General features: G+C 41.4%; 1 protein-coding gene and 1 long non-coding RNA gene across 3 annotated transcripts in view; one reads left to right on the top strand and one right to left on the bottom strand.

The window, feature by feature from the left end:
- Positions 1-9,165, bottom strand: part of TARS1 (threonyl-tRNA synthetase 1) — a 23,445-nt gene extending 14,280 nt beyond the window's left edge. Inside the window, exons 1-3 of one of the 2 annotated variants that reach the window (XM_059878694.1) lie at positions 8,863-9,005; positions 4,312-4,392; positions 2,338-2,528 (exon numbers count right to left, since the gene is read on the bottom strand). In XM_059878694.1, coding sequence (XP_059734677.1) covers positions 2,338-2,528; positions 4,312-4,392; positions 8,863-8,919 — 329 coding nt within the window. In that variant the 5' untranslated portion in view covers positions 8,920-9,005. Of the gene's footprint in view, positions 1-2,337; positions 2,529-4,311; positions 4,393-8,862 lie in introns of both variants that reach the window. The other variant, NM_001034370.2, reaches the window with a different exon arrangement.
- LOC132343241 (uncharacterized) lies at positions 8,655-17,161 on the top strand. Its single transcript, XR_009491975.1, has 3 exons — positions 8,655-12,539; positions 14,040-14,227; positions 16,924-17,161. It is a non-coding gene; the product is annotated as an uncharacterized lncRNA (long non-coding RNA).
- The last annotated feature ends 9,419 nt before the right edge of the window (positions 17,162-26,580 follow it).

The following is a 26,580-nucleotide window of genomic DNA, read 5'->3' on the forward strand; positions in this document are numbered from 1 at the left end:
GTGGGAGCTGGTTCACTCCTTGTTCTGTTTGAGGGTTTACAGCCTGTTTATATATCCTTCCCCGCTGAAGCATCAGAACTGAAGAACAAATGAAAACACATTCCTATCCCATCTTCAGTGTTCCCACTGAATTTCCCATGTATTGTATCCAATGTTTCCTTTCTTCCTGAGATCAAAAGGATCGAATAAAAAAAAAAAATGTGTACATTCACAAAAGATACATGGAATTGTCAGAGGGAAGCATATTTTATCATACTTGTGTAAAACAGTTGTCAAAAGATTCAAGTACTGATGAAAGGTGATTAATATTCTCTGTATTCTTTGGGAAGAAAATAAGTTTCATCTTAGGATCTAAAAGGTACTCTGAGATGCTAACAATTTTGAAAATGTAGATTACACATGAATAATACTGGATCATTTCAATTTTTCAAAGAAGGGGTAAAATAATCTACAAAGTAAGATTTGGAAAAAACTTCAAAGAAAAACATTCTGAAGCAAACGGAGCAGCCCCCCTCCCTTTTTTCCTTTCATATATTTACTACAAATCACCTGAACCTTTAAATAGCCTGTTATTCATGCTATACATTTTCACAGAACAAGAGGTTATTCTGGACTTTTGTAAAAATGTCATAAACACTCTCACTTTCATATCACTAACTTAATTCTAGGCCTAGAGTTCACAAGTGTCTTTCATGATTCAACTTAAAATTTTGATGTTTCTCCCAAAATATTTTCCGACTAGTTAGCCGCAATGGAAGCATTAATTCAAAAAAAAAACGGAAAATTATTTTCCAATTGGCCCCTTGATAAAGTACAACATAATCTGAAGAATGTTGTAGTATGTAGAGAACGAGTTCCTGGACTGACAGGAGCCTGGATTTTAACACGGACACAGCTACAATCTCATTGCACAAGAATGGAGAAATCTCTTAAACAACCAACGTGTAAAATTCTCTCTCAAATGAAAGGCTGAACTGATACTTAAAAAAGTCTGTCCATATATCCAGTTATATATGACCTCACATGGAAACTTGCTTAATATTCTTACCACCTTTGGAGTAAAGTAGAAGTACTTTAAGTAGAAATACTTGTCAAATTAATAGCCTTCCCTTTGTAAGAAGGCCAGGGCATACTGAACACATGGCTCATGGGCCTACCTGCTCCTACTCCCACCAGCTGCATAGTGGGCTTGCCAAGAACCAGCTGTGTGTGACGGCTCCCAAATTTGTTTGTGCACTTGTTATTGTATCTCTTAGGTTCAACAATATGATAGTGATGATAATCATTTCTGACAATTCATATGATGATTTCAGTGGTTTCAGCTCAATATGTAAACATTATAAGTAAACAGAAACAGGTAAATAATACAACAAGGGAACTACAGTTTCTGTGAAAACCAAGTTGAATGTTTGAGAAGGCTTGATACAGGCAAGTCACTTAAAAAAAATTGTCAAGTCAGGGGTGGATGAAACAACTACACACAAATCTGGAAGGACTTTGCACTCATATGGCTTCTCAAGTGTGTTAAAATAATGTAAAAGTTTAATTAGCACTCCACCCACCCCCAACCTTGGCTTTATAGTCATATTAGTCATTTTTTTATGACCGTAGTTTGCCAATACCTGGTAGAAAATCTATGTGTTGATTTACGCCTTTCCAACTTTATCGTTTTTTGATAAACTTACCAGCTATTCATCCCTATCATATCACATTAAGAAAGCATTTCCTTTACTACAAAGTATGCATATAATTCTCACTTACCTGAAATAACTTTAACCCAGCCCAACAGAAGTTTGAACATTAGATTTACAAAAATAATACACTTTTTCTTGTGTCATGTTAGTTTTTTAACTTTCCCATTTGAGATGAGCTGCTTTCAATTTTAATTTTAAAACTGAGAATTTTAGTCAAAATAGATGAAGCAGTCTCTACTTGCTTATGTGACATTTTATGATCAAAGTAGAAGAAATATATGAGGATATGCAATCCACTCCAGTATTCTTGCCTGGAGAATCCCATGGACAGAGGAGCCTGGTGGGCTACAGTCCATAGGGTCACACAGAATCGGACACTACTGAAGCGACTTAGCATGCATGCATGAAGAAGAAATATACAATCTTTTGGAAAATAAGACCAAAGTCTTCAAGATATTCACTTTGAATTTTGACCACAAAGCTCTAAACTGTTTTTATTTTTTAAAAAACCCGAATAAAGTAAATTAAACAATAAAAGCATTGAACAGGAACATAACTGTTATGAGGATAAAACCTGGCAAGATAAAAAAAAAAAGAAGTTTAGTTACAAACAACAAATGGTCAAGACAGATATAGCTCATACCTAATTCCACAAGCAATTTGATATGGTGTAGTTTTCCAGGATTCTGCATCTACCTGTTTACCATCAGGCAGGGTGACTTTAATGGGCTTACTATCTTTTTCTGCCTTTTCTGCCAGAATGGAATCATGTTCTGCTTTTAGCTTATTGTACATCTCAAGACGGGTGTTAATATATTCGGGCCAAGGATTCAACTGCAAGATAACAAATAAATAGTCAGTAAATACTCGCAGTCCTTTTCATATAGAAAAGCAAAAGAAATAATAATAAAAAGATTTATCTTATGTGAAGTAGTACTTCATTTTTTCCCCTCTTACAAAATTTCCTTCTCATTTCAATCATATTTTTTTCTTGGCTTTTAATTTTTTTTTTTTTTTTAATGGAAGAGTCTTGATCTCTTTATAACTCCCTCCTACCACAGTCCTTCCCTTTCTTTAGTCATTCAGGTGCTCTTCGGGGGCTTTTCATTAAATCATCACAGGGGTCCATAATCCTTGATAGGAAAGCACCAATAAATTAACTGAAAACTCAGAGCCCATCATTCTATTAATACAATCCTGCTCACATTACCTGGTCCCACCTACTCAGAAGCATCAGTACGGTCCTACCCACCCACATAACCCTCTCCATCTTACTACCGTTTATCTCCACATCCATTCAGCACTTCCTGATCAGAAGCACTTAGTGTTAAACTTAACTTATTCACCACTCATGGAGCAGATACTCTCTGTACCTGGCCCTACAGAGGACAATAAGATCTACCCACTGCCCTCAGAAGGGAAACCAGACAAGTACATAAATGATGGGAGTATGGAGGAGGAGGAAAGGTCTTGGATACCTCATTGTACACTTTTTTTCCAGACAGATCACTTAACATACATATTCAATCACATCACACACACAATTCTTGATTCAGAAAAGTCCTCTAATTATATCCCTTCTTTCCTATTTCCAGGCTAATTCTCAAACTTTAACAGAACAGTATGTACTACTCATATTGAATGTATAAAAAAGAAATTAGGGAACATAATGCATTTTCTTACAAATTCTGAAATTCAGTCAACAATTCCCCCCACACTTACAGTGGGATACAATGGACAAAACATAACAGAAATGGTTATGCAGGGCTCTAAGCAACACTTAATGGTGCTTGATCACCTACAAACTTACCTTTCAGTAAGTGGAAGTGCTCTAAGTTTATCAATTATAAAAAAGAGCTCTTAAATCACTTTACTGTGCTATAGGATACTTCTTAAGAGCCTATTCCTTTGTTCTTCTGTCTTTTGGTCGTTTTCTAAAGAGTCTCTAATAAAACAGTTGCAATGACAAAAGCAAAAAATGAAGCCTAGTTCACAGCAGTTCAACTTCAAAAACAAAGTAGGAAGACGAGTCTCACCGCCTCCTACGGCACCCAGGAACGAGGTGGATTCTGGGATGACTCCTGAGGTGCCAGTTCCTTCCAGCATCTGCCTGGTGAACTGAAAGCATTTTCGCTACACGTGTGAGGCCTCAAGGAGATTTGCCCTGCTTAAAACCAGTCCCTGGTGGCAGGTCCAGGTGGAAACAGTGTGAATGGGGTGAAGGAATGGGGCTTTCTTTGGTTTCCCTTGTACTCAGTATAAGCTCAAACACCAAAGTCTCTCAATGTCTCATTGAATGAAATGGTCAGAGGGCTAGCACCCAATCTGGCAACTGAGTAATTATCACAGTCCTCTTTTTGGCAATGTTTGTTCTCTGTTTTTCATATCTAATCCCACAGATTATCTTACAATCATACTTCAGCTATTTTTCTTTTTCAATAACAAGTAACCGCCAGTCTTTCTTTCCCTCTTAAGACTTTCCTGGCTCTTCTCCGTGATTTTTTCATCTTGTGCCATCTTAAAATTCCATGAAAACCATAAGACTCTCACATAGGACAAGTCTAAGACAGCTCCCTGCCCTGTCAATCTCTGATGAGACAGCCCTGAAAACATTTACCTCTGCTCGACCTCCATCCCCCGATCCTTCTTTATTCTTCTTCTTGCTTCCTTCCTTTTGTTTCTCTTCACCAGCACCTACCTAAAGAAGCAAAAAAGATATGAAGGGTCTTTATTTTCATCTAATTTGACACCGATCCAAGCTGCCCCTAGGAAAGTTTTGAGGATGTTATTTTAGCATCTGTTTTTTAAAAAAGTGGAAATCTGATTTTGAAAGAGGAAATTTCACCACTGTCAAAGATAAGTTCAGTTCAGTTCAGTTCAGTCGCTCAGTCATGTCCGACTCTGCAACCCCATGAATCGCAGCACACCAGGCCTCCCTGTCTATCACCACCTCCCTGAGTTCACTCAAACTCATGTCCATCGAGACGGTGATACCATCCAGCCATCTCATCCTCTGTCGTCCCCTTCTCCTCCTGCCCCCAATCCCTCCCAGCATCAGGGCCTTTTCCAATAAGTCAACTCTTAGCATGAGGTGGCCAAAGTACTGGAGTTTCAGCTTTAGCATCAGTCCTTCCAATGAACACCCAGGACTGATCTCCTTTAGGATGGACTGGCTGGACCTCCTTGCAGTCCAAGGGACTCTCAAGAGTCTTCTCCAACACCACAATTCAAAAGCATCAATTCTTCAGCACTCAGCTTTCTTCACAGTCCAACTCTCACATCTATACATGACTACTGGAAAAACCATAGCCTTGACTAGACGGACCTTTGTTGGCAAAGTAATGTCTTTGCTGTTTAATATGCTATCTAGGTTGGTCATAACTTTCCTTCCAAGTAGTAAGCGTCTTTTAATTTCATGGCTGCAGTCACCATCTGCAGTGATTTTGGAGCCCAGAAAAATAAAGTCTGACACTGTTTCCACTGTTTCCCCATCTATTTCCCATGAAGTGATGGGACCAGATGCCATGATCTTCGTTTTCTGAATGTTGAGCTTTAAGCTAACTTTTCCACTCTCCATTTTCACTTTCATCAAGAGGCTTTTTAGTTCCTCTTCACCCTTTCTGCCATAAGGGTGGTGTCATCTGTGGACTTCTTAGAATTCAGTTCAATGCCAGGAAGTCACAGAAAGTTTTAAAGCAGTAAGTCTTGTGCAAGACACCAACAGCAAGAACTAGTCTTAACCAGTGGTTCTCACTCAGAAGCAGTGACCCGTTCAGTGAACATTTGGCAATGTCTGGAAACCTTTTAGCTTGTCACAACTGGGGAGTACAATTGGCATAGACTGGGTAGAGGCCAGGGATAGTGCTAAGCATCCAACAAGGCACAGGACAGCTTCCCACAACAAAGAATTATCCAGTTTGTAGTGTCAAGAGCATTGAGGTTGAGAAATCCCAAACCACATTAAGGGATACTACAGGGAACGGCTACCCACTCTAGTGTTCTTGCCTGAAGAGCCCCATGAACAGAGGAGCCTGGTGGGCTATACAGTGCATGTGATTGCAAAGAGTTGGGCACGACTAGCAACTAACAGTCGGACACGACTGAGCGACTTCACTTTCATGCATTGGAGAAGGAAATGGCAACCCACTCCAGTGTTCTTGCCTGGAGAATCCCAGGGACGGGGGAGCCTGGTAGGCTGCTGGCTATGGGGTCGCACAGAATCGAACACAACTGAACCGACTTAGCAGCAGCAGCAGCAACTAACAGTACTACACTACTACAAAGAGTATCGTCTCAGAAATAAACGACTTGCCTCCCTGTCACTGCTCAGACAGAAACATCTTAAAGCAAACACCGCATGAAAGTTTTACCATCTACAGAGATCCTCCACAATCACCTCGGATTCTCACAGAAACACTGTGAGATGGCTATCATTATTCCATTTTATACATGATTAAATTAGAAAAAATTAGATAATTTTTCTATGTTCAGAAAATCTTTAAGTGGTAGGAAGAAAAGACACCCACCTAGAAGCTGACAGTGGTCAACTCTAAGGGAGGAAGTGATCTTCAGCAGTGAAAGAGCAGAACTGGGGATGGGGGCGGGGTGGGGGGGCACAACACTTTAGTTTTGTAAATGTTTTTGACCTTTGAACTTTTTAAAAACAGTTCAAGATATATTCCTACACCATAAAATGCACCCACAAAAAAAAAAATGCACAATTCAATGGTTTTTCAGTGTATTTACAGTTGCCCAACTATCACCACAATCAATTTCATTATCCCCAAAGAAAATCCTGTACACATTAGCAGTTATTCCCTCGTCCCCCATCTCCCCAGCACTTGGCAACAACTAATATTTCTGTTTCTATAGCCGTGCCTATTCTGGCCATTGCATACAAATGGAATCATACGATAAAGTTATTTGTGACTGGCTTCTTTAAGCCAGTATACGATTTCAAGATGTATCAGTACTGCACTCCTTTTTCTGTCAAATAACATTTCATTATTTACCCATTTATCACTTGTGGACATTTTGATTGTTCTTTTCAATTTCATAAAACTTATGACTTGCATCACTTAAAACACAAAACAAATTGTAAAAATATTACTCCCAATTTCCTTCTGAGCTAACACTTCCCCTACTCTGGGATTCAGGACTTAATGAACTTTTAAGGTTCATCTACAGCTGACAGCTGACCAATGAATACACCTTAAGTCCATTCCAGTCAAGTAAAGTACTGACAGGATTCTAAGATTAATATTATATTAATCTTATATTAATTAATATTATATTAATTATAACATGGTAGTGAATATTACATAATATATATTATATATAATAATATATACTACATATAATATATAATATACTGACTCTTTGTGACCCCGTGGACTGTAGCCCACCAGGCTCCTCCGTCCATGGGATTCTCCAAACAAGAATACTGGAGTGGGTTGCCATTTCCTTCTCCAGGGGATCTTCCCCACCCAGGGATCGAACCCGGGTCTCCTGCATTGCAGGCAGATGCTTTACCCTCTGAGCCACCAGGGAAGCCCAATATATAATAATAGGATATAACAGTGAACATCAATATTATTAATAACTAGCCAAGTATTCAGGTAAAAAGATGGATACAAAATTAACTGCAGGTCTATCTATGAAAATTGAAAATGGAAAGAGAAGGAAACAATTCTGTTTTTCGGATTAAATGTTTTTGGTCATATGGATTCTGCTAAATGAAACCAGTAACGATAAAGGAGAGAACTAACATCAAGGTTTTTTCTGTGTTCTAAAACACCTCTCCATTTGACAAATGAGGCTAGTGGCTAAAAAGAGTAAGTAACTTTCCATTTGCATACAGCTAGTAAACAGGGTCGGAGAAGGCAATGGCACCCCACTCCAGTACTTTTGCCTGGAAAATCCCATGGGTGGAGGAGCCTGGTGGTCTGCAGTCCATGGGGTCGCTAGAGTCGGACACTACTGAGCAACTTCACTTTCACTTTTCACTTTCCTGCATTGGAGAAGGAAATGGCAACCCACTCCAGTGTTCTTGCCTGGAGAATCCCAGGGACGGGGGAGCCTGGTAGGCTGCTGGCTATGGGGTCGCACAGAGTCGGACACGACTGAAGCGACTTAGCAGCAGCAGCAGCAGCAGCAGTAGTAAACAGGGTTTCCCTTGTGGCCCAGACGGTAAAGAAACCGTCCGCAATGTGGAAGCCTTGGGTTCGATCTCTGGGTGGGGAAGATCCCCTAGAGGAGGGCAAGGCAACCCATTCCAGTATTCTTGCCTGGAGAAATCCATGGACAGAGAAGCCTGTTGGGCTACAGTCCATAGGGTCGCAAAGAGTCGGACACGACTGAGCGACTAAGCACAGCACAGTGAACAGCAGAGCCGCGATACTAAAATGGGTCTCTCTGGAACCCTGAGGTCCACTTCACCTTTCCAGTAACAACTGGAAACGTGACGGGGCAGCCGTTCTTTATTTCCAACGAAAACAGAACAAAGATGGGCAAGTGTATATACTATATATTTACGTAAAAGCGATCTGAACTTTCAACCCAAAAGTTGGTCCACAGAACAGGATTGGGAAGATGTTCCCAAGCATAGTATGCCACTAAAGCGAAAAGTTCAGGCGTAAAATGATGAACGTTTGTCAATGTGATAAGGCAAGCCTCTAGCATCGGGCAGGGGATTGTGTAACTTCTCTAGAGTTTGTCAGATGGGGTGGTCTCCACCGTTTATTATACACTTGGGCAGATATCGGTGACTTGGTTTTCCCTTTCTTAAACTGGGTCTTTTACCCGTACGTGATTTTACAATTAAATGAGGCTCCGCAACATTCTTCCCGACTACAGTGAGCCAAAGACGCTAGTATAGAAGCCCAAAGCTCTAGATTCTAATTCTGTCTCGGCTTCTAATTAGTTGTGTGGCTCTGAGCAAGACACTCAGCGTCCTCATCTACAAAAAGAGGATGGACTCAGAGATGGTCTGCAAGGCCCCGGCCTGCTTTATGAATCTGCGATTCCTCTCCAAAGGGGACCCTGACTCGTCCGAGAGTTCCATCGCGCCCCCAGCCCCAGGGTTCCTCCACCCCTCCCTCTCCCCATGTTGGGCAACACGGGTACAAGAGCGCCAGCGTTGCCTCCGGGCTCCACTCAGCCCACTCACCGGCTTCTCCTCGTCTCCCATTTTCGCTGAAGGGCTACTGGCCTGCTCCTCGGACATCCGCAAACCACCAAGAGAAAACTAAAGCCCAGATCGACGGCCAGGAGGAAAGGACAGCAGTCGCCTAAAAGTGGGCAGTGGCGACTGGGAGCACTGCGCTTGCGCCACGTGGTCCACAGCTGATGCAATCTGAAAGCGCCCAAACTCCGCCTCCTAACCTGATGGGAGAGCAGGCAGCTAATCGACAACGCGGAATAGCGGGCCCTTCTCGGAAATCAGGAAGCGGCGGGGCGGGGAGGAAACTACAGAACCTGCACTCACTCCTGGCGGGTTATAGGGTCATCTCCGGAGCCCAGAAGTCCGCAATGCGCGTGCGCCTTCTTCCGGGCTGACTCCGCCTATTACTCCAGGGCCCTTTCGGCCGCCGTAGCGAGCAAGACGCGCTAAGTCTGAGCTTCCGGAAAATTTCGGGTTATCTGTTCCTGGCCCGCTGTCAGATACTGGGGTAGAGGCCAGAGTTCTTTGCTGCTTTGGCGCTACCTGACCTGGCGTGACTGCTGAGTTCTGCGGACTTTTCCCGGCTCTCAAGTCTATGGCGGTGAACCGAGCGAGGCCCTTCTTCTTGCAATCCGGAGTTCCCAAGACCTAAGCCTTGTTGATTAGGGGACGAGCGCCTTTCCTCGGACATTCATTATTATTACACGCCACCTCCAGTCTATATTGCATCAGGGAGCATTTCCACAGAGCCTATGAAAATGCAAGGAAACTTTACTTAAGGAAATAACCACGCCGACTCCGCGGATTCTCCCACACAGAGGTCTCAGTGTTTGGAATCGAATGGCTCTATTTCCGTTTATTTTATCAGTCGATTTAAAACAGTCGCTGTTTTGAAATCAGAATCATAATGAGCTTGTTTACAGTTTATGTACTCCACCGAGTTTCATGGATTGTACTTTCTAAACATCAGTCCTCGACAACTTGCCTCCTTCAGGGTCATCCTTTCACGAAGCTCAATCAATAGCCTCCTAACCCGATTTCTTGGGTTCATTTTTTTTCGCATGACAGCAGTTTATTTCTCAGTGAATTTCTTTTTATTATCCTTTCACAAAGGAGAATAGTCTTTTTTTTTTTAAATACAAATATGATCGTGGCAACTTCTAGATTAAAACTCTTCTTTAAGTGGTTTTCAGTGTAAAGAAAGTCATGGTTTTGAAGGTCTCTGACTGCCCAGCTTTTTCACTTCCCCACCGTACACTGAGCTGCAACCTTCAGTTCAGTTCAGTTCAGTCGCTCCGTCGTGTCCGACTCTTTGTGACCCCCATGAATCGCAGAACGCCAGGCCTCCCTGTCCATCACCAACTCCTGGAGTTCACTCAGACTCACGTCCATCGAGTCAGTGATGCCATCCAGCCATCTCATCCTCTGTCGTCCCCTTCTCCTGCCCGCAATTCCTCCCAGCATCAGAGTCTTTTCCAATGAGTCAACTCTTCGCATGAGGTGGCCAAAGCACTGGAGTTAGCTTTAGCATCAGTCCTTCCAGTGAACACCCAGGGCTGATCTCCAGAACGGACTGGTTGGATCTCCTTGTAGTCCAAGGGATTCTCAAGAGTCTTCTCCAACACCACAATTCAAAAGCATCAATTCTTCGGTGCTCAGCTTCCTTCACAGTCCAACTCTCACATCCATACATGACCACAGGAAAAACCATAGCCTTGACTAGATGGACCTTTGTTGGCAAAGTAATATCTCTGCTTTTTAATATGCTATCTAGTTTTGTCATAACTTTCCTTCCAAGGAGCTGCAACCTTAGTGACATTATTATTTCTGGGATCTGCCTATTGGGGCTATTCTTATTCTCATCTCTGCCTGCCCCACATACTTTTTGCCTAATTAGCAACTACGTATTAGATCTCAGAAATTGTTTTCTTTGGGGGACAATTTCTTGACCACTCTTACTGGGATGAAGTAAGTCTCCCTGTTACATATTCTGTAGCGCTGTTTATAGCGCAATTGTAAAACCACTACAGTTTTACAATTAAAAAATTATTTTCTCAAGTTGAAAACTTCACAAAAGCACAACTTGTGTATTTTTGGCAACATCTAGCAGATAAAAGCCTGGCACACAGTTGATGTTCAATACATGTTGAGGGAATTAATGAGTGTTGAGACAATCCTTGCTTGAAAAACAAGTTACTAGTTAATCAGGATTGTGAAAGAAAGAAGCCCAAACCTCTATACTAATGAAATTAAGAAGAGGGTCTATAATTAGAGTAGATTATTGGTAGTACTTGATGGATGTTCTCTTTAAGAAGTTCCAGGAGTTAGACACAGTTTTATAGCCTTAAGTAAATCAATCTGACTTCCCATATTTAAATCACAATAAGAATCAGCAGGATCTAGTCTTTGCATCTAATGCAAAACATTTAAATGTGCTCATTAGCAGTGTTTTCCTGAATTATACCTGAATTTTAAATGAGAATAATGAGACCAAGGAAGATGGAGATACTGACTTTGCTAGAGGCAGATCAGTGTTAGTCGCTCAGTTGTGTCCTTTGTGCCCCAGGGACTGTTGCCCACCAGGCGCCTCTGTCCAGTGAATTTTCCAGGCAAAAATAGTGGAGTGGGTTGCCATTTCCTTCTCCAGGGGATCTTCCCCACCCAGGGATCAAACCTGGGTCTCCTGCATTGTAGGCAGATTCTTTACCCTCTGAGCTACCAGGGAAGCCCCAGAGGCAGAATGCTGCTGCTGCTGAGTCGCTTCAGTCGTGTCCGACTCTGTGCGACCCCACAGACGGCAGCCCACCAGGCTTCCCATCCCTGGGATTCTCCAGGCAAGAACACTGGAGTGGGTTGCCATTTCCTTCTCCAATGCGGGAAAGTGAAAAGTGAAAGTGAAGTCGCTCAGTAGTATCCGACTCCAGCGACCCCATGGACTGAAGCCTACCAGGCTTCTCCATCCATGGGATTTTCTAGGCAAAAGTACTGGAGTGGAGTGCCATTGCCTTCTCGAGAGGCAGAATAAGATTGGCTTAAAATTACAGGGTGTTCTTACTGCCCTGAAACTTGTTCTCATTTAATCTCAGAACTAGTCCTGGCCTAAGAATGGTAAAAAGAAAAAGCAGAAGTCTTTTCTGAAGGGTTCAATGTGGTGCAGGAAAGTAGAAGCAGCTGCAAAAAAAAAAAAAAAAAAATCAGTTGCTGGCAGTATCCTGATGGCACAGTGCCCTCTGGTGTTAGGAAAGGGGTACTTTCATCACATGCATATTGAGAACTAAGCAAAGATGGGAGCTTCCAGCAGGTCTCAATCCATGCTGTTATGCAACTTTTTTGTATTTACCATACACACAAAAATGTTGACTAACAACCAATATTATGCTTAGTACCCTACATACTTTATAGGAAAGTGATTCCCAGCAGCTCTACTTTGAGAAGTGGAACAAAATTATTTAAGAGCTATGCTACAGAAAAATTTTACAAATAATGGAAGATTGCACATAATTAACTTTTTAGAAATATAAATTAGAGAATATTCAAGATGATCTATGATAATTTCTTATTCACTCATGTAAGAACATTAGAGGGGGAAAGAAAAGAAGTACAAAGGGTGTATAACAATGGAAGAAAGTTCTGCTTTGGTGTTGGTACATCTTAGAAAAAACATTCAGCTGGAACATAACCAGGTAAGAATAATCTGATTACAATGGGAATGAGGAGGGGTGGTCTTTGTTTGCAGATACTCATTTGGTGATTTTGACTAATAGGTAGTTTATCCTTAAGCTACATGAAGTAGAAAGGGAAATGGGAATCTTAGCTGTGAGGCCAGGCCACAGGGACTGTAGGAAAATTGACAATTGGGCCTCATGGGAGGCTGCAAAGACTGCAGCTTGATGAGTAATCAGAATCTGAGGTACTCTGTTGTAACAGAAAGCAGTGTCTTTGAACTCTAGTAGGAGGCTTCCCTGGTAACTCAGATGGTAAAGAATCTGCCTGCAATGCAGGAGATGTGGGTTCAATCTCTGGGTTGGGAAGATCCCCTGGAGGAGGAAATGGCTACCCACTCCAGTATTCTTACTAGGAAGTCCCATGGACAGAGGAGGCTGGCACGAGGTCTCAAGGAGTTGGACATGACTGAGCAACTGAACTTGAAATGAGCACTCAACTAGTAACAAGATTCAGTTAGTCTTGTCTTTTGCTCCTCCTAGTACCAGCTGAAGGCAATGGCACCCCACTCCAGTACTTTTGCCTAGAAAATCCCATGGACGGAGGAGCCTGGTAGGCTGCAGTCCACGGGGTCACGAAGAGTCAGACACGACTGAGCGCCTTCCTTTTAGGAAATGGCAACCCACTCCAGTGTTCTTACCTGGAGAATCCCAGGGACGGGGGAGCCTGGTGGGCTGCCGTCTATGGGGTCGCACAGAGTCGGACACGACTGAAGCGACTTAGCAGCAGCAGCAGTAGCAGTACCAGCTGACCAGTTTATTCCATGTGTCTTGGTTCAAATTACGAGAGGGTATCAAAGTAGTTGTCTAATGACCAGGGCACATCATTGTAAGTCACAGGCCAACTTATGGATGGATTGGTTGTTCCTTGGTTGGCACCAGGTCAGATGCCTCCCCTGGTCTGATCCGTAATAGCTAAGGGGCTGTCATGTGGTACAGCCATCCTGCTGCAGGGATCAACTGCTTTCCCCATAGACTGTGGGCATCTTGAGAAGGAGATGATGAGCGTGACAGGTGCTAACAAGTGTTATCTCTAAGGCAAAACTTGGTGGTGATTCATTTGACAGTATTTTCAGTTACTGTATAAAAACTTGGGTGTTATTTCACTTAAAAATGACCAAGAGAGTTTTTTTTTGGGGGGGGGGGGTTTGGTGTGGGTTTTTTTGTGTGTGTGTGTGTAGGTTTTTTTTTTTGGGTGGAGGTTTTTGGTAGGGAGGGGATGCAGGGATGCTTAACTTCTAACAACATCTAACAAAACTAATCGTTACATGGAATGCACTTTGGAAAATGTGACACCATTTATAAGGCGTTTGTTACTGTGAAAAGATTACTTACCAATCACATTTGGAGTGACATAATGCTTTTCAAAGAAATCTTGATTTATGTTTTAGTGTGAAGTCCTTAGAGCTATCAGATAAATGGTCCCTACTGATATGAATTTTTTTCATTCTGATTTTGCAGTTCATCCTAGAGATCATTTTCTATTTGAAAAATATGGTTAAAATTATGAACATTGTTGAAAATGATACCAATCATCATGCAGAATCATGGATACGAAAATGAGCTGAATGTGGCGTAGATCATGAACTCCTTATTGCCAAATTCAGACCGAAATGGAAGAAAGTAGGGAAAACCACTACACCATTCAGGTATGACCTAAATCAAATCCCTTATGATTATACAGTGGAAATGACAAATAGATTCAAGGGATTAGATCTGATAGACAGAGTATCTGAAAAACTATGGACGGAGGTTCGTGACATTCTATAGAAAGTAGTGATCAAGACCATCCCCAAGAGAAAGAAATGCAAAAAGGCAAAACAGTCGTCTGAGGAGGCCTTACAAATAGCTGAGAAAAGAAGAAAAGCTGGAGGCAAAGGAGAAAAGGAAAGATCTGCCCATCTGAACGCAGAGTTCCAAAGAATAGCAAGGAGAGAAATAGCAAGAAAGCCTTCCTCAGTGATCAATGCAAAGAGATAGAGGAAAACAATAGAATGGAAAAGACTAGAGATCTCTTCAAGAAAATTAGAGATATCAAGGGAACGTTTCATGCAAAGATGGGCTCAATAAAGGACAGAAATGGTATGGACCTAACAGAAGCAGAAGATATTAAGAAGAGGTGGCAAAAATACACAGGATTAACTATACAAAAAAGATCTTCATGACCCAGATAACCACGATGAAATGATCACTCACCTAGAGCCAGACATCCTGGAATGTGAAGTCAAGTGGGCCTTAGGAAGCATCACTACAAACAAAGCTATTGAAGGTGATGGAATTCCAGTTGAGCTATTTCAGATCCTAAAAGATGATGCTGTGAAAGTGCTGCACTCAATATGCCAGCAAATCTGGAAAACTCAGCAGTGGCCACAGGACTGGAAAAAGTCAGTTTTCATTCCAATCCCAAAGAAAGGCAATGCCAAAGAGTGCTCAAATTACCACACAATTGCACTCATCTCACATGCTAGCAAAGTAGTGCTCAAAATTCTCCAAGCCAGGCTTCAGCAATACATGAACAGTGAACTTCCAGATGTTCAAGCTGGTTTTAGAAAAGGCAGAGGAACCAGAGATCAGATTGCCAACATCCGCTGGATCATGGAAAAAGCAAGAGAGTTCCAGAAAAACATCTATTTCTGCTTTATTGACTATACCAAAGCCTTTGACTGTGTGGATCACAACAAACTGTGGAAAATTCTTAAAGAGATGGTAATCCCAGACTTCCTGACCTGCCTCCTGAGAAATCTGTATGCAGGTCAAGAAGGAGTTAGCACTGGACATGGAACAACAGACTGGTTCCAAATCAAAAAGGAGTATGTCAAGGCTGTATATTGTCACCCTGCTTATTTAACTTATATACAGAGTACATCATGAGAAACGTTGGGCTGGATGAAGCACAAGCTGGAATCGAGATTGCTGGGGAAAAGTATCAATAACCTCAGATCTGCAAATGACACCACCCTGCTGGCAGACAGTGAAGAAGAGCTAAAGAGCCTCTTGATGAAAATGAATAAAGATAGTGAAAAAATTGGCTTAAAACTCAACATGCAGAAAACAAAGATGGCATCTGGTCCCATTACTCCATGGCAAATAGATGGGGAAATAATGGAAACAGTGAAAGACTTTGTTTTTTGGGGGAGGAGGCTCCAAAGTCACTGTAGATGGTGACTGCAGCCATGAAATTAAAAGATGCTTGCTCCCTGGAAGAAAAGCTATGACCAACCTAAACAGTGTATTAAGAAGCAGAGACATTACTTTGTCAACAAAAGTCCATCTAGTCAAAGCTATGGTTTTTTCAGTAGTCATTTATGGATGTGAGAGTTGGACTATAAAGAAGCTGAGTACCAAAGAATTGATGCTTTTGAACTGTGGTGTTGGAGAAGACTCTTGAGAGTCCCTTGGACTGCAAGGAGATCTAACCAGTACATCCTAAAGGAAATCAATCCTGAATATTTATTGAAAGGACTGATGATGAAGCTGAAACTCCAATACTTTGGCCACCTGATGTGAAGAACTGACTCATTTGAAAAGACCCTGACGCTAGGAAAGATTGAAAGTGGGAGGAGAAGGGGATGCCAGAGGGTGAAATGGATGAATGGCATCACCAACTGAATGAACATGAATTTGAGTAAGCTCTGGGAGTTGGTGATGGACAGGGAAGCTTGGTGTGCTATAGCCCATGAGATTGCAGAGTTGGACACAACTGAGTGACTGAATTGAACTGAGACCACAGTACAGAAGATAATGCTGATGCAGATTTATTTTATGTATATAATATACATGTACATATGTGTGTGAATATATATATATATATATATGTATATGTAACCATGTGTTTCCTCAGGCACAAGTACAATACTTTTGTCAACTTGAAGCTCACTCAAAACTAACTCTTTGAGTATTTTACACCAGTATTTCTAGTTTACTTTTCAAAACTGTCTAAATGTTCTATGAGTGTTTTGATTTGACAGTGTCAGTCTTTAGTGGGTGTCTCCAAAATAGAAAGTCTGTCTACCCCTTGCAGAAGGCACTCTGAGATGTTTAAATCCTAGTTTCTTATGAGCTATTTCGGTTTGTTTAGTCACTTTGCTTCCCATCCTGTTATGTTTTATTTCTGTGGATCTAATTATTTTGACAACATCTAACACACTTCCTCATTTTCTGCTGCTTTTTTGAAGAACACCTTAGTTCTCTTCTACCTTTTGAGTTTAGTCCCTTTACTATCTATCTGTCCTTTTCTTAAAGATATACTTTTTGCTTTCTTGCCTCTACTCTAATAATTTTTTCTTAAGAAAACTTCTTATTTTATGCAGCTTCATCAGCTTGTCGTCTCTTGTTTTATTTTCAGTGTAACAACTGCTGATTTCTAACACGAAGACTTGAAGTGTATTTTTCAAGCTCCTCTCCTTCTGCTTGGATCTCCTAAGAATACCTGCTTCCCAGAGACTGAGACTTCAGACACAGGGGTTTTAAAAATGTAATTACTTTCTTCACCTTTGGGTTTGCAATAATTTAATTGAATTGTTTCTCTACTGCAGTTTTATGAAAGAACATAGTCTCTTTGTAATAAAGACCTATATCCTTGACTTGTTGGTCAATAACATGTACTAATTTTTTAAAATGTTTTTAACAGTCAAAATTCTACTTAAGATCACATAGCTGGTGAAACCTCTGGATAAACCACGAAAGTCAAAAAAGTTACCACCTCCACACTTTTAAATACAATTCCAAAACTCTGCAGAGAGGAGTGGAATTTGGGACAACTGATGAAGCTCTGGATACCTAGACCTAGTTCTAAAACTAAGCAGTCCTAGTCCTGCCGTACAGCAGTGCTCTATAGTCCCTGTGTATCCTTGCTGTCTGTCTGCTATCTGGAACACTGGCTGAAAAAGACTGTAGAGAGAAAATATTATTCCATTTGACGACACTTGACAGAATGCCCCAGCCTAATGTTTAGTGCATGGAAAAACTGAAGCAGCAACTCTCTCAGGAAGATCCTTCCAGAGCCTGTCTGATGTCTTTGTGTTCCTTGGCTGTAAAATGAGGATAAGAATAACACATGATTCTGGAATTTGTTGGGAGAATACAATGAAACTATATGTATGAAACTAGATGCACTTTGCAAACTCTGAAGGGCTGTAAGTTAGTCATGTTTGGGAAATGAATGTTCTGGCTAATTACCGTCTCAGGCTTCATCTAGATTCATTAGGGACTATCCTAAAAAATCCCCCGAATTAATCTTCAGTTTTGTCATCTCTCTTCTTTGCTGAGAGCCTTACAATAACTTTTCATTGCCTAGAGCAAAGGTTGTCCTTATCCTAGCATTAAAGGACTTTCACCACTTAGTAACTTTCCAGTTTGTTTCTTCTCTGTCCTCATAAATTCTAGTGAAACGGATGAACCCCAGGAGAGGTGACAGAGTGTTTTTCTGTATCTTGGTCTTGCTCACTTGGTCATGAACTTATTCCTTCAGATCCATCTAGATCTTGCCATTTCTCAATACCCAGCATAAGGCCTTAGCAAATTCACAACTAATATTTGTATCTAGAGCATTTGTTGGGTATATATATTTTTTGGAAGTTAATCAAATATTGGGGACCTTAGTATGCTTCGTGGCAATGAAGGGTCATATTTTCAGTGTTTCTTGCCTCTCCCTTTTTCTGTGCAGGCCCACAGGACTCAGCTTAGTTCCCTGTTCTCTTATGATGCCAGAAGCTACTTGCTTCCCAGAGAACTTTCTTCCTCTAAGATGGAGTGTGTGGTGTGATTCTTCTCAGCTGCTATCTTCTAGTATGTTCCTGAGATGAATTCCAGAATGTTCCTTAATTTAAGCATTTGCAGTTGCCTTTGTAGAAAGTAGATGGGGGAATGACAGAGATGGCGAATAGAAACACTTGATTGATTTGGCAGTGTTCTAATATTCTCCTTCCCTTGCCTGTGTGGATCCTTTCCTTCTCTGGATCCTCTGTGATCTGCTTCTTTTATCTGAGCATGGCCCTCAAGGAGCAGCACTTCCCCAGGTCCTCACCCTTCAGGGGCCCCCTGGCTGTAGGATGACCATTGACATCTCAGGGGGCTCCAGCCTAGGTGCTTTGCGTTTAAACATCTGTGTTCCAAGTGGAAATCTCACCCTAATAACAACTACTACAATGTATTTAATCTCCATAATTATCCTGCATGGTACCTCATCCTTGAGGAAACAGATTTAGGGAGGTTGAGTGGTTTGGTCACTGTTACAGAGTTAGTAAAAGCAGGACTAAGGGTGGACCACAGGTCCATTGGTCTCTGAAATTTATCTTTTTTCCACTGTTCCAAACTGCATTACTGTAACGCAGGTTATTTCCTGGCAGTCACAGACTCTCACAGGAAAGCATATGAAGGCACTTCTGTTCTGATCTTAGTGTTTGTATCTTTTATCATTTTTAACTGTTGTTATATCTTTATAAAGCTAACTGAAATCAGAAACATTGTTTTCTATGTCACTGTATTAGCCAGTTCACCTTTCAGTTCAGTTCAGTTCAGTCGCTCAGTCGTGTCTGACTCTTTGCAACCCCATGAATTGCAGCACGCCAGGCCTCCCTGTCCATCACCATCTCCCGGAGTTCACTCAGACTCATGTCCATCAAGTCCGTGATGCCATCCAGCCATCTCATCCTCTGTCGTCCCCTTTTCCTCCTGCCCCCAATCCCTCCCAGCATCAGAGTCTTTTCCAATGAGTCATGACAGTATGATCACTCACCTAGAGCCAGACATCCTGGAATGTGAAGTCGAGTGGGCCTTAGAAAGCATGACTACAAACAAAGCTAGTGATGATGGAACAAGACTAGTGGAGGTGATGGAATTCCAGTTGAGCTCTTTCAAATCCTGAAAGATGATGCTGTGAAAGTGCTGCACTCAATATGCCAGCAAATTTGGAAAACTTAGCAGTGGCCACAGGACTGGAAAAGGTCAATTTTCATTCCAATCCCAAAGAAAGTTCACCTTTACTAAGGCTTTAATGCATAGCTTGTGTTTTGTTGTTGTTGTTCAGTCACTAAGTTGTCTCCAACTCTTTGCAACCCCATGGGCTACAGCACACCAGGCTTCCCTGTCCTTCACCATCTCCCAGAGTTTTCTCAGACTCATGTCCACTGTATATTTATTGGTTAATTGTTCCAGAAAGGTTTTCAAGAATGAATAGGTTCTTTTACCTGTTTTCTTTTTTTATGTGCAATATAACTGGGATCATAATTCTAGTCTTTCTTCATGAAATGACAATCTTGCAAGTGAAGAGTGATCTCAGCACATGACAAACAACAAAACCAAACCAAAGGATGTTTAAAATTATGTATCTAAAAGGGGCCACAAAGAAATGGGGTAGTGGTTTTAATAAAAGGTCCTGGACAGAGAGGCAGAATTTAGAGATGATGACCTATGTATAGTGAGTTTGGACTTTTTTTCAGGACCGATGAGGAGCCATCAGAAGGGTTAGATCTATCAGATTTGTTTTAGGAATGTACCTGAGAGAGTGGGTTATTGTGGTGTGAAGCTGGAGGCAGAGAAATCTGGTCCTCCTTATGGGATCTAGTTTTACTTCCCCAGCCCCACTTCCCACATTACTGTACTAGAAAGGGTGCCTCATCCTGTTGTTAGTGAGAAATTGAGTTTCTACCCTATAGTGGATGTAATGAATATTATCTTTAGAACCTAGAGAGTCACTGGAGTACCTCATGACACTCCCATGACAGATAGTCCTGTTCAGAGTGAAACTGTAGCAATCCAATAAATATAAGACCAGCAAAGGCTCATCTCCTATGGAAATAAATATTTGGATCTTCCTACCAGATAAATAATCCAGCTGAGATACGATCAGAAGGTAAAGGGAACTTGAGTGAGGGAAGAAGACAGCTATGATTACCAACTTCAGGCTAGTAAACAGCTACTGAAGTAGGAATTGTAGCAGTTATGCTAAATATAGTTTAACTGTTTCTCTTCCCACTCCTTTCCACCTTTCTCCATTTATGAAGACTACTGATGCCAGCTAACTTTTAGTTTTCATGTGGGAACATTAATGAATGATATCAACAAGAATGAAACAACTGATACATGCTGAAGACACAAAATTTTCATTTGAATTAAAGACAAGAGTGTATACGGAGGGTCAGAATGGATGGACTGTGTTGTAGATTTTCTGACTTGTATTACACTCCCTACTCTTCCCCTGGGTCTGACTTGGAGGCTTACTATTACAGACTGAATGTTTGTGTCCCCTTAAAATTTGCATGTTGAAATTCTTACCCCTAATGTGATGGTATTAGGAGATGAGACCTTCAGAAAGTGATTAGGTCTTCAGGGTGGATGCCTCATGAATGGGAATACTGTCCCTATAAAGGAGACCCCAGAGAGCTCCCTCACCCTTTCTGCCATATGAGGATGTAGAGTGAAGACAGCCATCCATGAAGCTCTGAATCTGCAGGTGCCTTGGTCTTATACTTCCTGGTTTCCAGAACTGTGAGAAATGAATAAAATCTCTGTTACTTATAAGCCATCCAACCTATGATATTCTGTTATAGCAATCCAAATGGACTAAGACACTGCCCTTCATCAAGTGATCTTCCCTTCTCAATGCCCTTTGGATTCAGCCAATGAGACGTGCCAGCTGGAGATCAGAAGGGATGAGGAGAGTGAAAAGAATATGTATTCTCTCGGGTTCTTCCTTATAGGGTCTTCATGGAAAGGATATATCCCTTGACCAAATGTCATACCCTGGTCAGGATGTTTCCCCTGAACAAGTCTCTGAATTCAGTGGTTAGAGAAATGCTCCCTCCCATACCCACCTCAGGAGTAAGAGTGGTATTAGTGCCGGTCTTAAATCTTGCATTGTTTCCTGTGATTTCCTTACGTTATGCCCTTGCCTTTGGAAATAGTCCTTTTAGTAAAGTTTCTTCAAATTACCAGGTTTATGGTTGTCAGCTGTTCCTGCCCGGATCCTGATCACCTATGAAGAAGCTTGAATTTATTTTTACTAAATGAATGACTGCTTGACTTTGATTTGTTACCTCACTCAGATAGTGAAAGCTGTCTAAAGCAGGATTTTCTCAGCCTCGACACTACTGACATTTGGGGCCAAAAGCTCTTTGTTGTAGGGGCTGTTCTATGCATTGCGGATTCAGCATAAGCTGGATCCCTGGCCTCACTCTACTGTATGTCAGTAGCACTCTTAGTTGTGATAACCAAAAATGTCTCCAGACCTTCCCCAATGTCCTGTGGGGGCAGTATCACTCACAGTTGAGAACAAGGGTCCAAAAGGATGAAGTTACCTCTGTGCAACCTTTGGGCATCATCAAACCAACAGGGCAGCAACCGGGAGGTCCTCCTTGGACCTTGAGTGTTTCTTGCTAAGGGACCATGTGGCCTTCTAATTAAATTGTATAGTCAGATAATTTTTTTCCAAACTGACGATTTCCTACCAAGTGATGGAATTATGATGACATGATTATGAAAAAAACAATTTTTTTCAGTTCCTTTTTCACATATGAATATATATATGCATATATATATCCTCTGTATTACAGTTCTCCAGAGATCAGAAACAATAGGATACACACACACACACATATATAGAGAGAGAGCATGAGAAGGATTTATTATAAGGAATTGTTGTTGCTGTTGTTTAGTCACTAAGTCGTGTCTGACTCTTTTGAGACTCTACGGACTGTAGCCCACCAGGCTCCTCTGTCCATGGGATTTCCCAGGCAAGAACACTGGAGTGGGTTGCCATTTCCTTCTCCAGTGCATGGAAGTGAAAAGTGAAAGTGAAGTTGCTCAGTCGTGTCCAACTCCTAGCGACCCCATGGACTGCAGCCCACCAGGCTCCTCCATCCATGGGATTTTCCAGGCAAGAGTACTGGAGTGGGTTGCCATTGCCTTCTCCCCCACTTTCATTAGGCAGGAGCAATATGTTTTAGTCTACTCATTCAAATGTTATTCTTATCCAGAAATACACTCACAGGCACACCCAGAAAAATGGGGAAGACAAATGGATTGACCAAGCTTGGATCATGAATCTCTGGTGTTGAGTCTCTGCTGGGGCTGAGGAAAACTGCCGCTGCCTGCCCCCACCATGTAATGAAGAATGGAGATAAGTGGTTTTCCGACAGAAAGTGGGAAAAACTATCCAATAACGTTGTCTTCTTTTGGCTACACATATAGTACACGATTACATTTTTATTTTATAAAATTCCTCCCCATTATATTTTAAAAAGGATACATTGACAGTATGTTAATCCTTGGTTGATAGGTAGTTAGATGGTAGGTAGTAAATATATATATTTAAGCATCAGTGATAGGCTCAATATAACTCTAGATATTAGGACCACCAAACTACCATTCAGTTTCACTCATTTGTCTATGATAAAACTAGAGAGGATATTAAAAAGCAAAGACATCTCTTTGCTGACAAAGGTCCATATAGTTAAAGCTATGGTTTTTCCAGTTGTCATGTATGTGTATTAGAGTTGGACCATAAAGAAGGCTGAGCACCAAAGATGCTTTTGAATCATGGTGCTGGAGAAGGCTCTTGAGAGTCCATTGGACTGCAACATCAAACCATCAATCCTAAAGGAAATCAATTCTGAATATTCATTGGACAGACTGATGCTGAAGCTGAAGCTCCAATACTTTGGCCACCTGATGCAGAAAGCCGACTAACTGGAAAAGACCTCAATGCTTGGAAAGATTGAAGGCAAAAGGAAAATGGGGTGGAAGAGAATGAGATAGTTAGATAGCATCACTGACTCAGTGGACATGAATTTGAGCAAACTCTGGGGGATAGTGAAGGACAGATGAGACTGACATGTTGCAGCCCATGGGGTTGCAAAGAGTAAGACATGATTTAGCCACTGAATAACAAAAACTAGGGCCACAAAAATGAGTGTGACCTGGGGTTCTTAATCTCATAAATCTCATGACTGATGGAGAAATTTAAACAAATAGATGACCATTATAAATAACGTGATAATTACTAATAGGTACTATGACACATAATGATTGGTGAAATAAAAACTCATTCTAAGGCAAGGAACATTTACACATAACATGTTTTACCCTGTCCTTTGGCTTCTTCTTACCTCTCTACTGTGCATCAGTTGCATTATGCATCAACCAAACCTCCCTGTGGCATCACAGACTCGATGGACATGAGTTTGAGCAAGCTCTGGGAGTTGGTGATGGACAGGGAAGCCTGGCATGCTGCAGTCCATGGGGTTGCAAAGAGTTGGACATGACTAAGTGACTGAACTGAACTGAAACCTCCTTATTGGCAGAAATACTGGTTCAACCAAAAAGAGCAAATTTCTTAATGCAAAAAGAGCATCTTTTTGAACTTTTACCTAACTGTATTCTCGGTGGGTATCAAGCCAGTAGACACAATCAAGCTAAAGATCAAGAGAAGGAAGGATTTGCTTGAAGGAAGTAAGGAGTTTGAACTCTGAGGATGTCTACCAAAGCAGTGTCTCCCCAAACAGGTGAACTGTTAAGGGACTCAGCCATACACATACCTGTCTCCATTCTCCTCCAAACTCCCTTCTCATTTTAAAATTTATTTGGCTGAGCTGGGTCTTAGTTGCAGCATGTGGCATTTAGTTCCCTGACCAGGGATTGAACCCTGGCCCCCTGCTTTGAGAGCATGGAGTCATAGCCACTGAATTACTAGGGAAATCCCCAAATTTGGGATTTTTTTAAAGCTAAGGTTCCTGGAGAAGGAATTGGCAACCCACTCCAGTATTCTTGTCTGAGAAATTCCATGGACAGAGGAGCATGGTGGGTTATAGTCCAAGGGGTGGTAAAGAGTAGTACAGGATTTAGCAACTACACAATAACAATAACATGCATAGTCATGAAGAGGCTTGAGCAGAGGAGAATTCAGCATAGAACTCAGACAAAGGTTGAATGAAGTCATAATTCCATCCTCCGCCTGGGTGGGGGCCTAAGCTCCTGTAGACCTTAAATATATGTTATGTATGTCCCTTGTGGAACCAGGACCCTGACCCAAGCTTACACTATTGTTTCTTGACTGCTCTTCCCTAGTTTCTGCATTCTCTCTCTTAAAATCATTTATTACTTTGACCTATTCAAGGGCAAGCATTGTGTTCAGGCTTAGATCACAAAAACGGCTTAGGCCAAGATGGATACTCTTTTGTCAAGAAAGCCGTTTCTGGTCCCTTCCTCAGGGGAGGTGCCCCGCCGCCACCTGCCTGCTTACGCTCCTGTAAAGGGTCACGGTGATCTGCCACTTTCTATTTACAGGTTTGGACTGTGCAAACTATCTGTCATCTGCTGTGCATGCGTGTGTGCTTAATCGCTCATTTGTGTCTGACTCTGCGATCCCATGGACTGTAGCCCATCAGGCCCTTCTCTCCATGGAATTCTCCAGGCAAGAAGTGGGTAGCCATTCCCTTCTTCAGGGAATCTTCTCAACCCAGAGATCTAACCTGGGTCTCCTGCATTGCACCCGATTCTTTACAGTCTGAGCCACCAGGCATGCATAACTCATTTAATGTATGTGTGTGTGTGCTGTTGCTTCAGTCATGTCTGACTCTTTGTAACCCATGGAATGTAGCCTGCTAGGCTTCTCTGCTCTTAGGATTCTCCAGGCAATAATACTGGAGTGGGTTGCCATACCCCTCTCCAGGGGGTCTTCCTGACCCAGGGATCGAACCTATGTCTCTTATGTCTCCTGCATTGGCAGGGAGATTCTTTACCACTACTGCCACCTGGGAAGCCCCATTTAAGGTACAGGCTGTCTCAAAAACATATATAGCTGTGCTTTGACTTCTAACATGCAAAATACTTTCCAGAGCTTTCTGAAAGGCTGTTCCAGGATATAATCCTCAATTTGGCTTGAATAAAATTTTCCATTTCTTTCTTAGATCAGCTGATGAATTTTTCATTGACATAATCTTGTATAAAGGAATAAAATCCTTCTTGATCTTTTGTAGGATTATTTCTTGCCATCTTTGGCATTTGTGGGGAACATAAAAATAAAGAAGACAAACACACTGGATTTAGAATCTACAGACTTTGGGTAAACTCTAGTTGTGGGTCCTTAATTAAGCAAGAATACCATCACTCTTGGTTCCATTGTCATGAGTGTAAAATGAGGACACTGAACTAGATGATTCTTTAGAGTGCTCTGTCTTTTAAAATTCTAAATATGTGTGTGTGTAAAATTGTAGTAATCCACAGTAATGTCATTGAAATTGTTAGGTAGTCAGGATGTACATAAACTTAGAAGCCACTAGATGTCATACACATCACAGATTTTGCTTGTCAAACTCTGGATGCCAGGGTATTTGGGAAACTGAATGGAACCTTAACATTCATATTGTTCAATCATGTCAGTTAACTAAAAGCAAAAATAGACTATTTGAACTAGATATATCAAGTGATTTAGCTAAGATCACATAGCTAGTTAGCATTAAAATCAGATTTCTTGACTTCCATTCCAGTGAACTTTCCTCTCCTTAAAGTAAGTAATGCTTTGTTTTTGCATTAGTTATCAACTTTGATTTTTCCCCCATTTTCTCACCGAACTATTACTCAAAGTAATTTTGGGTATCTGGAATATATTGTTCAAATTGCTGTGATTTAATGTAATAGCAATAATACTGGGCAAAAAAGTAATATTATTCATAGATTCATACTCTGTTTTGAGAACTGTCTGTAGGTAAGTCCTAGGAGGATACAAGAAACTGGGTAGATGTGAAGGAAAATGGGAATCAAAGTTCACAAACACCTGGATTAGCTGAAGTTTAGACTTGGGCAACCTCAGGTTTTCATTTTTTAACATAGTCCTGGATGGAAAAATTTAAAAGGGCTTTCTTTGAAAAGTGAAATAATTGAGATCTCTGCACCAAACCTATTAACAATAATTCCTATGCCATCCATTGAATCTTACCTAACATGCAGTTTTTTGTTTTTTATAAAAAAGACTTTTTTATTTGGCTGCCTGGAGTCTTAGTTGCAG

The sequence above is a fragment of the Bos taurus genome, chromosome 20 (assembly GCF_002263795.3).
Source record: "Bos taurus isolate L1 Dominette 01449 registration number 42190680 breed Hereford chromosome 20, ARS-UCD2.0, whole genome shotgun sequence".
Lineage (NCBI taxonomy): Eukaryota > Metazoa > Chordata > Mammalia > Artiodactyla > Bovidae > Bos > Bos taurus.